The following is a 13,273-nucleotide window of genomic DNA, read 5'->3' as shown; positions in this document are numbered from 1 at the left end:
GCTTGAGCAACGGGGTTGGACTAGAAGACCTCCAAGGTCCCTTCCAGTTCTGTTCTAATTGACAGTTGTTGCTGCAAATCTTTCCCCTTGCCACAACTGGAAAGAAGACGACCAGGAAAGGCACCTGGCCGGGCAACCAGCTCACGTGGCATTGAAACGCAACCGAGAGAGACAAAATCCCTCAAGATGTAAAAGTCGGGCTGCAGAATCCAGGAGGGAAAAAAAAAATGAAACAACAGGACGGAAACTCCCGATTTGATGATCGTCAAGGGTTGGCATAACGTAGCCGAGAGTCACAACTTACAGGAGCCGTGTCCAACGAGAAAGGAGTCTTTGTACTTGGGGTTCCTGCAAGGCAAAAGACATGCCAACTGTCAGCCTTCCAGACTTGGGACGGTAGGAAGTTAGCACCCAGCACCCTCTCCTAAAAAAATGAAATATGCTGGGAAATATTAAAAAGGCCGAATATTATATTTCCCTGGATGTGAAAAGGGAGAAACGTGTTTTTAGGCAGGAAACAGGCTCACTCTTAATAGTCCCCCCCCTTTGTTAATGAGCCATTAAAAAGCCTGGGCCAGTCTATTCTACATAACAAAGATCTCCCCCCCTTCAGCTCCAGGGTGATGAGATTAAGGCAGGATAGGATTAGCCCTTTCTCATCACAGGGCACCTGGGAAGAAGCAAGGCTCAACCAAACTTGGACTCAAAACACAGCCTAGAGGGTTGACCCTGCATGGCCCCATGGGAGTCTGACGACCAATCAGAAGACAAGATCAAGATCAAAGGCCAGAGAGAGCATTATTCTTCACCCAACATCTGGAAGCATCTGATCCCCCTTTTCTGTCCAGGAAGCCATGTCCATCATTAAACCATCTTTCCAAGCAGCCTCCACGTTTCCAGTGGAAGTGAACCCAGAAGGACATTTCTCCCAACAGGACAATATTTTTTTAGTGTGTTGCAGATATATTTTTGTTAGAATATTCATGACTGGGAGAGACCTGGGAACAAGGCCAGCCAATGAATAGGCATGGCAACTAAGCCAGCCAATGGGAGCTTAAACAGGCCTGAGTCTGTGCTGAGAATTGAAACTGAAACCAGTCTTGTCTGTATTAAGCTCTGTGCTGGAAATGAGACACTGTCAGCTCTGAACTCTGAGATGAAACCAGCTGTTCTCTCCTGCTTGTGTTCTGCTTGTAACTTCTACCACGTTGAAAGAATCTCCTATTGGTAGTAGTGTACATTTATTCATCTGTTATGATGTACAGTAATGGCCAAAACTGTGGAAACCCTTTGGGAAAAGTGTATTTTCTAAAACTGGCTAAACATCTCCACCCTCCTCCTCTCCACAAACCACACTCCCTTCTAGCACGGATGAGTTGGGCCATGAAATGTCTGTAAGAAAACTACCAAGCTCAGAGAGAATCAAAAACCCTTCATTTCAACCCACAATCATCCTCTTCCACCACCTCCTCCTCCTCTTCCTCCTTCTCTCCATAAACCGCTCTCCTTTCCAGCATTGATGATGTTACCTAGTTGAGCGTAATGAAACAAAACCACCAAGCTAAGAGAGCACCGAAGATCCCACACTCCTGCTTATTCTTGTGCCTTCCTCCCTTCCTCTACTCCTCCTTCTCTCCACAAACCCCCCTCCGTTCTAGCACTGATGATGTTCCCTAGTTGGGTCATGAAAAGTCTGCAAGAAAACCACCAAGCTTAGGGAGTACAAAGGATCTCACAGTCCTCCTCCTCCTCCTCCTCCTCCTCCTCCTCCTCCTCCTCCTCCTCCTCCTCCTCTTCCTCCTCCTCTTCCTCCTCCTCCAGTCCACAAACTTTCCTCCCTTTTAGCACTGATGACGTTTCCTAGTTTGGTTATGAAACATCTGAATAAAAACAACCAAGCTTAGGGAGTAGCAAGGATCTCACAGTCCTCCCCTTCCTCCTCCTCCTCCTCCTCCTCCTCCTCCTCCTCCTCCAGTCCACAAACTTTCCTCCCTTTTAGCACTGATGACGTTTCCTAGTTGGGTTATGAAATATCTGCATAAAAACAACCAAGCTTAGGGAGTAGCAAGGAACTCACAGTCCTCCCCTTCCTCCTCCTCCTCCTCCTCCTCCTCCTCCTCCTCCTCCTCCTCCAGTCCACAAACTTTCCTCCCTTTTAGCACTGATGATGCTACCTAGTTTGGTTATGAAACATCTGCATGAAAACAACCACGCTTAGAGAGCACCAGCGACCCCACAGTCCTCCTCTCTTCCTCCTCCTCCTCTCCACAAATCTCCCTCCCTTCTAGCACTGATGACGTTTCCTAGTTGGGTTATGAAACATCTGCATGAAGCCAACCAAGCTCAGAGGGCACCAAGGATCCTTCATTTCATTTCAACCCCGAGCTATAAATATTCTCCTTCGTTTTCTCTCCCCCGCCCAAAGATAAAACACAAAGTAAACAAATATAATAAAACCAAACCTACAAACTTGACCCAGGTAAAAAAAAGAAAGGGAAAAGTGCGCATAACAAATACAACGTTAGGAGTGAAGGTTTTCTATTTCTCATTCCCAGGGATTGCCAGAGGGCGCCCCTCCCTGACACCTGCAGAGCAGGCACTCACCAGGAGAGGGCGGTGACGGCCAGGCGCTTGGCCTTGTCGTACTGGAACTTCCAGAGGGGCAGCAGCGTCCCCATGTTGTCCCGATACTCGTCGGAGGCGTCTTCGAAGTACTTGAAATCTAGCAAAAAGGCGAAAGCCGTTTTTAAATCTGCATTTAGCAAATGATTGCACAAACCAAGTTTAAGGGGACTAAGGTGGGCCAATTACGACTGCGCAACTTCAACGAACAAATGATGTGGGATTGTGATGGTGAAGCCATGGCACGGGTGCCACAGGTGGCACAGGAGCCCTCTCTGCGGGCACGCGAGCCGCCGCCCCAACTCAGCTCCACCGAGTATGCATGCTCCTGCCTGAGCAGGGGGGTTGGACTAGAAGACCTCCAAGGTCCCTTCTGTTACATTGTTAATTAATCAGTGGAAGAACTTGCCTCCAGACCTTTTAGTTGCTCCATTTAAAAGACTTTGAAGGAAGTAGAGAATGGAGGGACGAAGGAATGGAAAGGAGTGGAGGGTGGAAGAGAGAGAAAGAGAAGGAGAGATAGTAGGAGAGGAAGAAGAAGAGTGGAGGAGAGGTAGGGGAAGAAGAAAGAGGTAAGGAGAGGTGGGCGGAAGGGAGAGAAAGAGAAGGAGAAGAGGGAGGAAGAGAGAGAAAGAGAAGGAGAGAGGGTAGGAAGGAGAGGAAAGAGGGTAGGAGTAGGGGAGAAGTAAGGGAAGGAAGAAGGGGAAGGAGAGGAGGAAGGAAGGAAGTAGAGAAGGAAGGGAGGGAGAAAAGAAAGAGAAAACAAGGTGGTGTCTTAGCAGGTGTGAAGGATGGTAAACAAAGCATTCCAAACTATACCTTATAACTTTTTTAATGGAATAATAATAATATAAGAATGGCAAAGAAAAAGAATAACTATGTGAATGTATATCCATAACTGTATGTAAGAGAATAAATGACAGTAAAAATATAAAGCACAATATAGCTAAATAATATTTGGTCATTTGCCCCTATTTTGAATGGTATGACTGTTGTGCTTTTTAATTATGTATTGTTTTGTGTTGTTACTAAACTGTCTGTATCCCCCCGTCCCTTTTTGAGCTGTGAGCCACCCTGAGTCCCCTTAGGGAAAAGGGCGGCATACAAATGAAATAAAACTCAAACTCCACCTGCATTTAAAAGAGACAGGCCACCCTTTGGAAGACAGCACAGTCCACCTTTTGGACAGAGAGGACCGCTGGGTTGAAACAGCGGACGAAGAGGCCATTTCTGTCCAAATTGGACAGCCCCCTTTCAACAGAGGGGGAGGGATATGACATCATGTATCTCCAGTCTACAACACGGTCCTTTCAGCAGCTCCAGGAAGGCTCCAAGTGGCCTCTCAAAGGATGCAAATGACCAGCTGTCCGCATGGAGTATAAATCCTTCCCTTCCCCACCATCCAGTCAGAGCTGAAGAAGCTCCTTGGATGAGAAGTGAAACATCTTCAAAAGAAAAACAAGAGTCCGGTTGCCTCTTGAGAAAAGTCACCCCTGGTAGAAGAAGGGTGCCACTTTCAGGCAGCGTCCCAGCCAGCCCTCCGGGTCCTCACCTTGAGCGATGTCATCAAAAGTGTTCTGGTTGACCATCCGCTCCACGATCTTCGCTGCCTTGGCCACTTTGTTGATGTCGTCACTCTGTTGAAGAAAAAGGGGAAGGTTTGCGAGCGAAGGAAGGAGGCCCTGTGAGGACGCCTGCTTGGTGTCCTTGCCAACGCACCTTTTCGATCGCAGGACATGGTGCTGGCTAGCAGCTGCCTTGGAGTGGTGGCACCTCCAGCTAGGATGGAGGGAGGGTAACGTCTGCAAGGCTAGAAGGGAGGAGGATCATCGTGGGGTACTTGGTGCTCTCTGAGCTTGGCTGTTTTCTTGCAGATGTTTTATTATCCAACTAGGCAATATCATCAGTTCTAGAAGGGAGTAGTGCTTGCAGAGAGGAGGAGGAGGAGGAGGAGGAGGAGGAGGAGGAGGAGGAGGAGGAGGAGGAGGAGGAGGAGGAGGAGGAGGAGGAAGAGGAGGAGGAGGAGGAGGAGGAGGAGGAGGAGGAGGAGGACGACGACGACGACTGTGGGGTCCTTGGAACTCTCTGAGCTTGGTGGTTTTCTTGCAAACATTTTATTACCTAACTAGGCAATATCATCAGTTCTAGAAGGGAGTAGTGCTTGCAGAGGGGAGGAGGAGGAGGAGGAGGAGCAGGAGCAGGAGCAGGAGGAGGATGACGACTGTAGGGTCCTTGGTGCTCTCTGAGCTTGGCTGTTTTCTTGCAGATGTTTTATTATCCAACTAGGTAACATCATCTGTGCTAGAAGACAGTGGAGTCTGCAGAGAGGAGGAGGAGGAGGAGGAGGAGGAGGAGGAGGAGGAGGAGGAGGAGGAGGAGGAGGAGGACGACGACTGTGGGCTCCCGGCCTTCCGCAAAGCCACCAAGTCCTGGCTGCTCCAGCAGGCCGGGGGGCTTGTGAAACATCCAGCCCCACGGAAACTGTGAATGTTGCGTATTTTAAAGTGTTGTTTTTGTCTATTTATCCCCCTTCCCTTGTTTATTGTGAGCCGCCCGGAGTCCTTCCGGAGTGGGCAGCATACAAGACAAATAAACTAAACTAAATCCAGCCTCTCTCTGAGCTTGGTGGTTTTTCTTGCAGACGTTACCCAACTAGGTAACATCATCAGTGCCAGAAGGGAGTTCTGAGAGGAGGAGGAGGAGGAGGAGGAGGAGGAGGAGGAGGAGGAGGAGGAGGAGGAGGAGGAGGAGGAGGAGGAGGAGGAGGAGGAGGAGGAGAAGGAGGACGACGACGACTGTGGGGTCCTTGGTGCTCTCTGAGCTTGGTGGTTTTCTTGCAGACATTTTATTACCTAACTAGGCAACATCATCTGTGCTAGAAGGGAGTAGTGCTTGCAGAGAAGAAGAGGAGGAGGAGGAGGAGGAGTGGGGGAGGAGGAGGAGGAGGAGGAGGAGGAGGAGGAGGAGGAGGAGGAGGAGGAGGAGGAGGAGGAAAATGACTACGGTGGAGTCCTTGGTGCTCTCTGAGTTGGGTTTTTTCCTTGCAGACTTTTCATGACCCAACTAGGGAACATTATCAGTCGGGCCATAAAATACCTGCAGGAAAACCACCCTTTTAAGAGCCTTGGGGAATTGACTTTCCCAGCCCAGCTTGCCCGCTTGCAAACTCTTTGCCGGGAGGGCTGGCTTAGCAAGCCCTGCAATTCTCCCTTTCTGGAGGATTTTCAGTGATATTATTTTACACAGCAGCAATAACGGAAGCCTTCGACACGAGGCGCCCTATCGGTTCGTGGGAAATAAACGTTTTTGCAATATTCACCTTTGAAAAAGAAAAAGAAAGAGGGAAACTCACATTGACCTTGGAGCTACAGATTGCCTGCCACAAACAATCCCTCTTTTGCAGACTTTTAATTACTTAAGAAATAAAATACCGATGCCAATAATGTTCCCCAGGGGGGATCTCTGCAACCTTGTTGGTATGGAAACCACCCGTTGGCCCAGAATGAATAGGATACCGCCAGAAATTTGGCTGACCGTTTTTGTCCGAGCCAGTGGCGCAATGGGCAGGGGTTACTCTGAGCCTTCCTTGCTAGGAAAGGGTTGCGTGGCCGAATGCTCCAATGTCCTAAAGACAAAGGTTTATCCCCAAAAAGCTGCTAGTGAGGGATCCTTGGGGGCTCTCTGAACTTGCTTGTTTTCTTGCAGACGTTTCACGACCCAACTAGGGGACATCATCAGTGCTAGGGATGTTACCTACTGGTAGTTTGGGTAATTAAACATTTACAAGAAAAGGAGGGAGGAGAAAGACCGTGAAGCCCTTGGTGCTCTCTAAACTTGCTTGTTTTCTTGCAGATGTTTCATTATCCAAGCTATATAACGTCATCAGTGCTAGGGATGTTACCTAGTTTGGGTAATGCAACATCTGCAAGAAAAGGAGGGAGGAGGGAGGGGGAGGACCACGACGGTGGGATCCTTTGTTGTTTTCTTGCAGATGTTTCATTATCCTAACTAGGTAACATCATCAGTGCTAGAAGAGAACGGAGGTTACAGAGAGGAGGAGGATGCGGAGGATGCGGAGGAGGAGGAGGAGGAGGAGGAGGAGGAGGAGGAGGAGAACTGTGGGGTGCATGGTGCTCTCTGGGCTGAGTTGTTTTCTTGCAGACATTTTACGACCCAACTAGGTAGCATCATCAGTGCTGGAAGGGAGGGAGATTTGAGGAGGAGGAGGAGGAGGACGACGACAACTGTGGGGTGCTTGGTGCTCTCTGGGCTGAGTTGTTTTCTTGCAGACATTTTACGACCCAACTAGGTAGCATCATCAGTGCTGGAAGGGAGGGAGATTGGAGGAGGAGGTGGAGGAGGAGGAGGAGGAGGAGGAGGAGGAGGAGGGGGAGGAGGAGGAGGAGGACAACTGTGGGGTGCTTGGTGCTCTCTGGGCTGAGTTGTTTTCTTGCAGACATTTCACAACCCAACTAGGTAGCATCATCAGTGCTGGAAGGGAGGGAGATTTGAGGAGGAGGAGGAGGAGGAGGAGGAGGAGGAGGAGGTGGTGGTGGTGGTGGTGGTTGGTTGATTTTCTTGCAGACATTTCATGGCCCAAACTAAGTAACATCATCAGCGCCAGTGGTATTACCTAGTTTGGGCCATGAAGCATCTGTAAGAAAACCACCAAGCTCATTGAGCACCAAGCACCCCCACAATTCAACTCTGAGCTGCAAATATTCTTATTTATTTATTTATTTATTTATTTATTTATTTATTTATTTATTTATTTATTTATTTATTTATTTATTTATTTGTATTTTGGTCACTTTATTACATGAGATATTAAATATTTTAGGTTTCAACTACCAAGCAACACCTTTCAATGGCGAAAACACAGGGAGCATGCTGTCTTGCTTGAATTACTTTTTCTTTAAAAACAACGTCCAGTCCCTAATATATATTTTACAAAACAGCCTTACAGGAAGAAGTGACATCTTTTCTACAGGACTTTTATGATGTTTAATACATAACTGAAAAAAAGCCACCTAAACAGAAATGAAGGCCACGTTTTCACAGCTGTAGGATTCGGCAGCCAAAGCTGGTCAAGGAGCTGAAACATTATAACTGGGACGATATTTTCATTTAAAGCTGCTAGTGAAAAGATGAGATGATCATAAGGCTGAAAGGTCTTCTCGTCCAAGTCTATTTATTTGTGAACATTTCTAGGGATACGGAATATATAGAATAACAGAGTTGGAAGGGACCTTAGAGGTCTTCTACTCCAACCTCTTGCTTAAGTAGGGTACCGATTTAAGCCATGCCACCCCCGAAACACACCTTTGCATGTCTTCATCCCCAGAATTAGCAGCAGAAAACAACAGCCGATGCGCCAATTACAGCCTTGCAGTGGGAATTAATGAAGTGTGCCGAGAAATGGAGACCCCCTTGGAACAATTTCTGTTTCTTCCTAATGATCTATTTCTGGCAGGCTCATCTTTCTGAGATGTAACACTGTCAATCTGTTATTCCGTTTTTTACTGTCTCTTTTGAATGGTGTGTAGACATTGTTCATCCCTATGTGTTGGTCGATGGCTGATTGGTGTGAATGCCGGACTTCCAGAAATCCCCAAGCACAGTGCTTCATCTTTTTGAGCCGGGAATAACATCCCAAGTGCCCAGTCCTCATGAGATTTACCATCAGTTGAGAGTCACTTCCCAGAAGGGACTTTTGTGACTGTTAAAGAGGCTCGTTTACAGACAGTCCTCAACCTACGACCTCAATGGAGCCCCACATTTCTGCAGCTAAGGGACACATTGGTTACATGGATTTTGTCCCATTTTATGACTTTCCTTGCTGCATTTGTTAAGTGAAATCACTGGGGTGGTTGAGTGAGGAGCAGGATTGGGAAGTGAATCTGGGTTTTCCCGTTGACCTTTGCTTGTCCGAAGGTCGGTACAGGGCTTTGCGTGATAGCCGACTCATAAATATGAGTCGGCTATCAAGCGTCCGAATTTTGATCACGTGACCATGGGGAAATGCTTCAACAGTTTTAAGTGTGAAACATGGTCATAAGTACTGTAGGCACAAAAAAATGGAAGGACAATTTCGATTCCCACCATGGATGAATGGCTACAGGAGCTGAAGGGAGTTGGCAGAAATGGCTAAATGATTTTGATCAAAGAAAAGAATATAAGTACTTTTGTGGCTGCATGGAAACCACTTCTGGACTTTGTGCTCGAGGTGGGGGGAAAAATGAAACTTTTGATTTTGGCTTTTACTGATTAGATTGATTCGTTTTTATAGAAATGGCTAGTTTACGTTATTTATTTATTTATTTATTTATTTATTTATTTATTTATTTATTTACTATTTACTATTTACTTATTATCTATTATCTATTATCTATTATCTATTGTCTATTGTCTATTGTCTATTGTCTATTGTTTATTATTTATTTAACTTATATACCGCTTCCTAGGGCTTTCAGCCCTCTCTAAGTGGTTTACAGATTTTTAGCAAATTGAGTCAGCAAATTGCCCCCACAGTCCGGGTCCTCATTTCACCCACCTCGGAAGGATGGAAGGCTGAGTCAACCTTGAGCCGGTGAGATTAGAACCGCTGAACTGCAGATAACAGTCAGCTGAAGTGGCCAAGGTGGCGCAGTGGTTAAATGCAGCACTGCAGGCTACTGCTAGATCAGCAGTTCAGCGGTTCAAATCTCACCGGCTCAGGGTTGACTCAGCCTTCCATCCTTCCGAGGTGGGTGAAATGAGGACCCAGATTGTTGGGGGCAATATGCTGACTCTCTGTAAACCGCTTAGAGAGGGCTGAAAGCCCTATGAAGTGGTATATAAGTCTACTGCTATTGCTATTGCCTGCAGTACTGCACCCTAACCACTGCGCCACCTCGGCTCCTATTATGAGCCCTGGTGGCGCAGTGGTTAGAGTACAGTACTGCTGGCTACTTCTGCTGACTGCTGTCTGCCTCCAATTTGGCAGTTCGAATCTCATCAGGCTCAAGGTCGACTCAGCCTTCCATTCTTCTGATGTGGGTAAAATTAGGACAAGAGGCTCACACTGTAAACCGCTTAGAGAAGGCTGTAAAGCACTGTGAAGCGGTAGATAAGTCTAAGTGGTATTGCTATTTATTTTTTCCTTCCTTCCTTCCTTCCTTCCTTCCTTCCTTCCTTTCCTTCCGTCCTTTCCTTCCGTCCTTTCCTTCCTTTCTTCCTTCCTTCCATGAGCTGTTGTAGCACAGTGGTTAGAATGTAGTATTGCAGGCTGATTCTGCCCACAGTCAGTGGTTCGATCCTGACTGGCTCAAGGTTGACTCAGCCTTCCATCCTTCTGAGGTGGGTAAAATGGGGACCCAAATTGTTGGGGGCAAGAGGCTGACTCTGTAAACCGTTTAGAGAAGGCTGTAAAAGCAATATGAACTGTTATATAAGTCTAAGCGCTATTGCTATTATGGAAAAGTAAAAAGTTGTGGTTAGATGTTAAGGCTTTATTTTACAACAGAGGGAGAAGCCAATCAAAGCTTTTTCTAACCCTAACCCAACGTGCCTTCGTTTTTCTATTTTGTATTTTATCCTATAATCTAATGAATGTTTAAAGATAGGGGAAAAGGCCGTAAGTCCCTTTTTTTCAATGATGTTGTAATGTGAAACAGTCACTAAATGAACTGTTGTAAATTGAGAACTAGCTGTACAGGGGTGCATAATTCAGCAGCGAAGTTTCAGGCTCTGCACGGATACAGGGAGATGTTTTTCTTCCCTATAATAAACGCGCCAAGAAAAGGCTTGAGGCTTAATCCATCATTAGCCCCTGCATTGTCGGTCTAATTAAATCAGCCGTCTGATCCTTTTTCCTTGCCATCCGTTTTCCTTCCGAAAAAATCAATTAATAGGCTTAAAATCGATCGTCTCTTCCCTGCCACCCACTGGGCTCCATCAAGGGCAGCCGTAATGGGTTCCTCGCATTTGGTTTAGTGTCCCGCGTGAACTCGGCTAAATCTTGCGCTGATTCTTTATTCAGCAAACCACGGTTAATCTGGTAGTTCCTAGCAGGATTTCCAGATTCTGGAACGGCTTTCTTCCCTCGGCTGTCCGTCTGGCAAAGTGGCAAGATTCGTTTCTCTCGCCATGTTACATGCATACATCCACAGTAGACTGTTGTTTCTCTGTCACAGAATATAGGTGTATGCATAATTTTGTATTTATTTGTTTATTTTGTTGTGTTCATGTAGCGTATATGAGAAGTGGTAACCCTTTCAGAGCTGTATGCAATGGAATTTCATTTTAATGTATGCCGATTATTGTACATTCAAAGTGACCATAAAGTTATTATTCTATTCTATTCTCTATGCTCTTAAATTCTATTCTATTCTATTCTATTCTTTCTATTCTATTCTATTCTATTCATTCTATTCTATTCTACTGTTCTATTCTATTCTCTATTCTCTTAACTTTTATTCTATTCTATTCTGTTCTTCTGTTCTGTTCTATTCTATTCTTTCTTCCCTTAACTTCTATTCCATTATATTCTCTCTTCTCTTAACTTCTATTCTATTCTATTCTTCTGTTCTGTTCTATTCTATTCTCTATTCTCTTAACTTTTATTCTATTCTATTCTATTCTATTCTATTCTTCTTTCTATTCTATTCTCTATTCTCTTAACTTCTATTCTATTCTACTCTCTCTTCTCTTAACTTCTATTCCATTATATTCTCTCTTCTCTTAACTTCTATTCTATTCTATTCTATTCTTCTGTTCTATTCTATTCTCTTAACTTTTATTCTATTCTATTCTATTCTCTCTTCTCTTAACTTCTATTCTATTCTATTCCATTCTTCTGTTCTATTCTATTCTCTATTCTCTTAACTTTTATTCTATTCTATTCTTCTATTCTATTGTCTTAACTTCTTTTCTATTCTACTCTCTCTTCTCTTAACTTCTATTCCATTATATTCTCTCTTCTCTTAACTTCTATTCTATTCTTCTGTTCTATTCTATTCTCTATTCTCTTAACTTTTATTCTATTCTATTCTATTCTATTCTATTCTATTCTATTCTATTCTATTCTATTCTCTCTTCTCTTAACTTCTATTCTATTCTATTCCATTCTTCTGTTCTATTCTATTCTCTATTCTCTTAACTTTTATTCTATTCTATTCTCTCTTCTCTTAACTTCTATTCCATTATATTCTCTCTTCTCTTAACTTCTATTCTATTCTATTCTTCTGTTCTATTCTATTCCTATTCCTATTCCCTTGCCAACAACCAAGCAGTAAAAAATAGTCTAATCAAGAAACCAATAACACTAGCAACCCTGACCAAACCACTTGAATTTAAACAGGGAGCAAACCCCACTCATTTCTAGCACTGATAATGTTACCTAGTTGGGTCATGAAACATCTGTGAGAAAACAGCCAAGTTCAGAGAGCACCAAGGACCCCACAGTCTCCCTCCTCCTCCTCCCCCTCCCTCCTTATCCTTCTTCCAGAAACCTCACTGGACTAGCCTGTTAAGATTGAACCGCTTTGCTTCTTTCCAACCTAACTTGCCAACGAACTGGCAGAGGGAAGGGGGAAATGGAATGTCAAGAATGTATGTGGAGATCGTGAGCGCCTGGAAACCATCAAGGTCACCGCTGCAGATGCTGGAGAAAGAGGCGGACTGTTCCTATAACAGGAAGACGTATTATAATTGGACAATGTGGTCAACCAGAGGTGGGGAGAAAGGGAATCTATAGTTGAACTAAGCAAGCATTTGTGTGGGAAAACCGGAGCTGGTTTTGATTCTTCAGTACCAAAATGCTGTATCCAACAAAGTTTTACTTTAGAGAATTCGAAACTTCCAAGAGTGTTTCCTTATTTCACATACACTAGTCAGGCAGTTGACACCTGGTCCCATAAAACCTTTCCGAGGGTTTATGGGAGTTTGATGTACAGGTAGTCCTCAACTTACGACCACAGTTGAGCCCAAACTTTCCGTGAGACAGTCATTAAGTGAATTTTGACCAATTTCACGACCTTTCTGGCCCCAATTGTTAAGCGTATCGCTGCAGTCGTTAAGACAGTTGTTAAGTGAATCTGGCTTCCCCGTTGACTTTGCTGGTCAGGAAGTCGCAAAAGGATATCACGTGACCCCAGGACACTGCAACCGTCATAAATACAAGTCAGTTGCCAAGCTATCTGAATGTACATTATGTGACCACGGGGGTGCTGCAATGGGTGTGTGAAAAATGGCCATCAGTCACTTTTTTCAGTGCCATTATAACTTTGAATGGTCACTAAACAAACGGTTGTAAGTTGAGGACTACCTATATAAAATATCAGCTAGAGTGACCAGAAGAGAAAACAGGTTAGTTGGCTAATGAATGTATTCTATTTTATTTTTCTTTATGTATATTGAGAGCATATGCACCAAAGGGAAATTCCTTGTGTGTCCAATCACATTTGGCCAATAAAGAATTCTGTTCTGTTCTATTCTATTCCATTCCATTCCATTCCATTGTTTTCGACTCCACTCCACTATTCTATTCCATATTTCTATTCTATTCTATTCCATTCTTTTCGACTCCACTCCACTCTATTCTATTCCATATTTCTATTCTATTCTATTCCATTCTGTTCTGTTCTATTCCATTCCATTCCATTCCATTGTT

General features: G+C 44.7%; 1 protein-coding gene across 1 annotated transcript in view; it reads right to left on the bottom strand.

Annotated features, from left to right (window-relative positions):
* Nucleotides 1–293: 293 nt before the first annotated feature.
* Nucleotides 294–13,273, bottom strand: part of DNAI1 (dynein axonemal intermediate chain 1) — a 58,671-nt gene continuing 45,691 nt past the window's right edge. Inside the window, exons 10-12 of the mRNA XM_032213917.1 lie at nt 4,175–4,259; nt 2,605–2,722; nt 294–348 (exon numbers count right to left, since the gene is read on the bottom strand). Of these exons, the coding sequence (XP_032069808.1) occupies nt 294–348; nt 2,605–2,722; nt 4,175–4,259 (258 nt within the window). The remainder of the gene's footprint in view (nt 349–2,604; nt 2,723–4,174; nt 4,260–13,273) is intronic.

Source organism: Thamnophis elegans, chromosome 3 (genome assembly GCF_009769535.1).
Source record: "Thamnophis elegans isolate rThaEle1 chromosome 3, rThaEle1.pri, whole genome shotgun sequence".
Classification (NCBI taxonomy): domain Eukaryota; kingdom Metazoa; phylum Chordata; class Lepidosauria; order Squamata; family Colubridae; genus Thamnophis; species Thamnophis elegans.
This window is presented reverse-complemented; position numbering and strand designations above follow the sequence as displayed.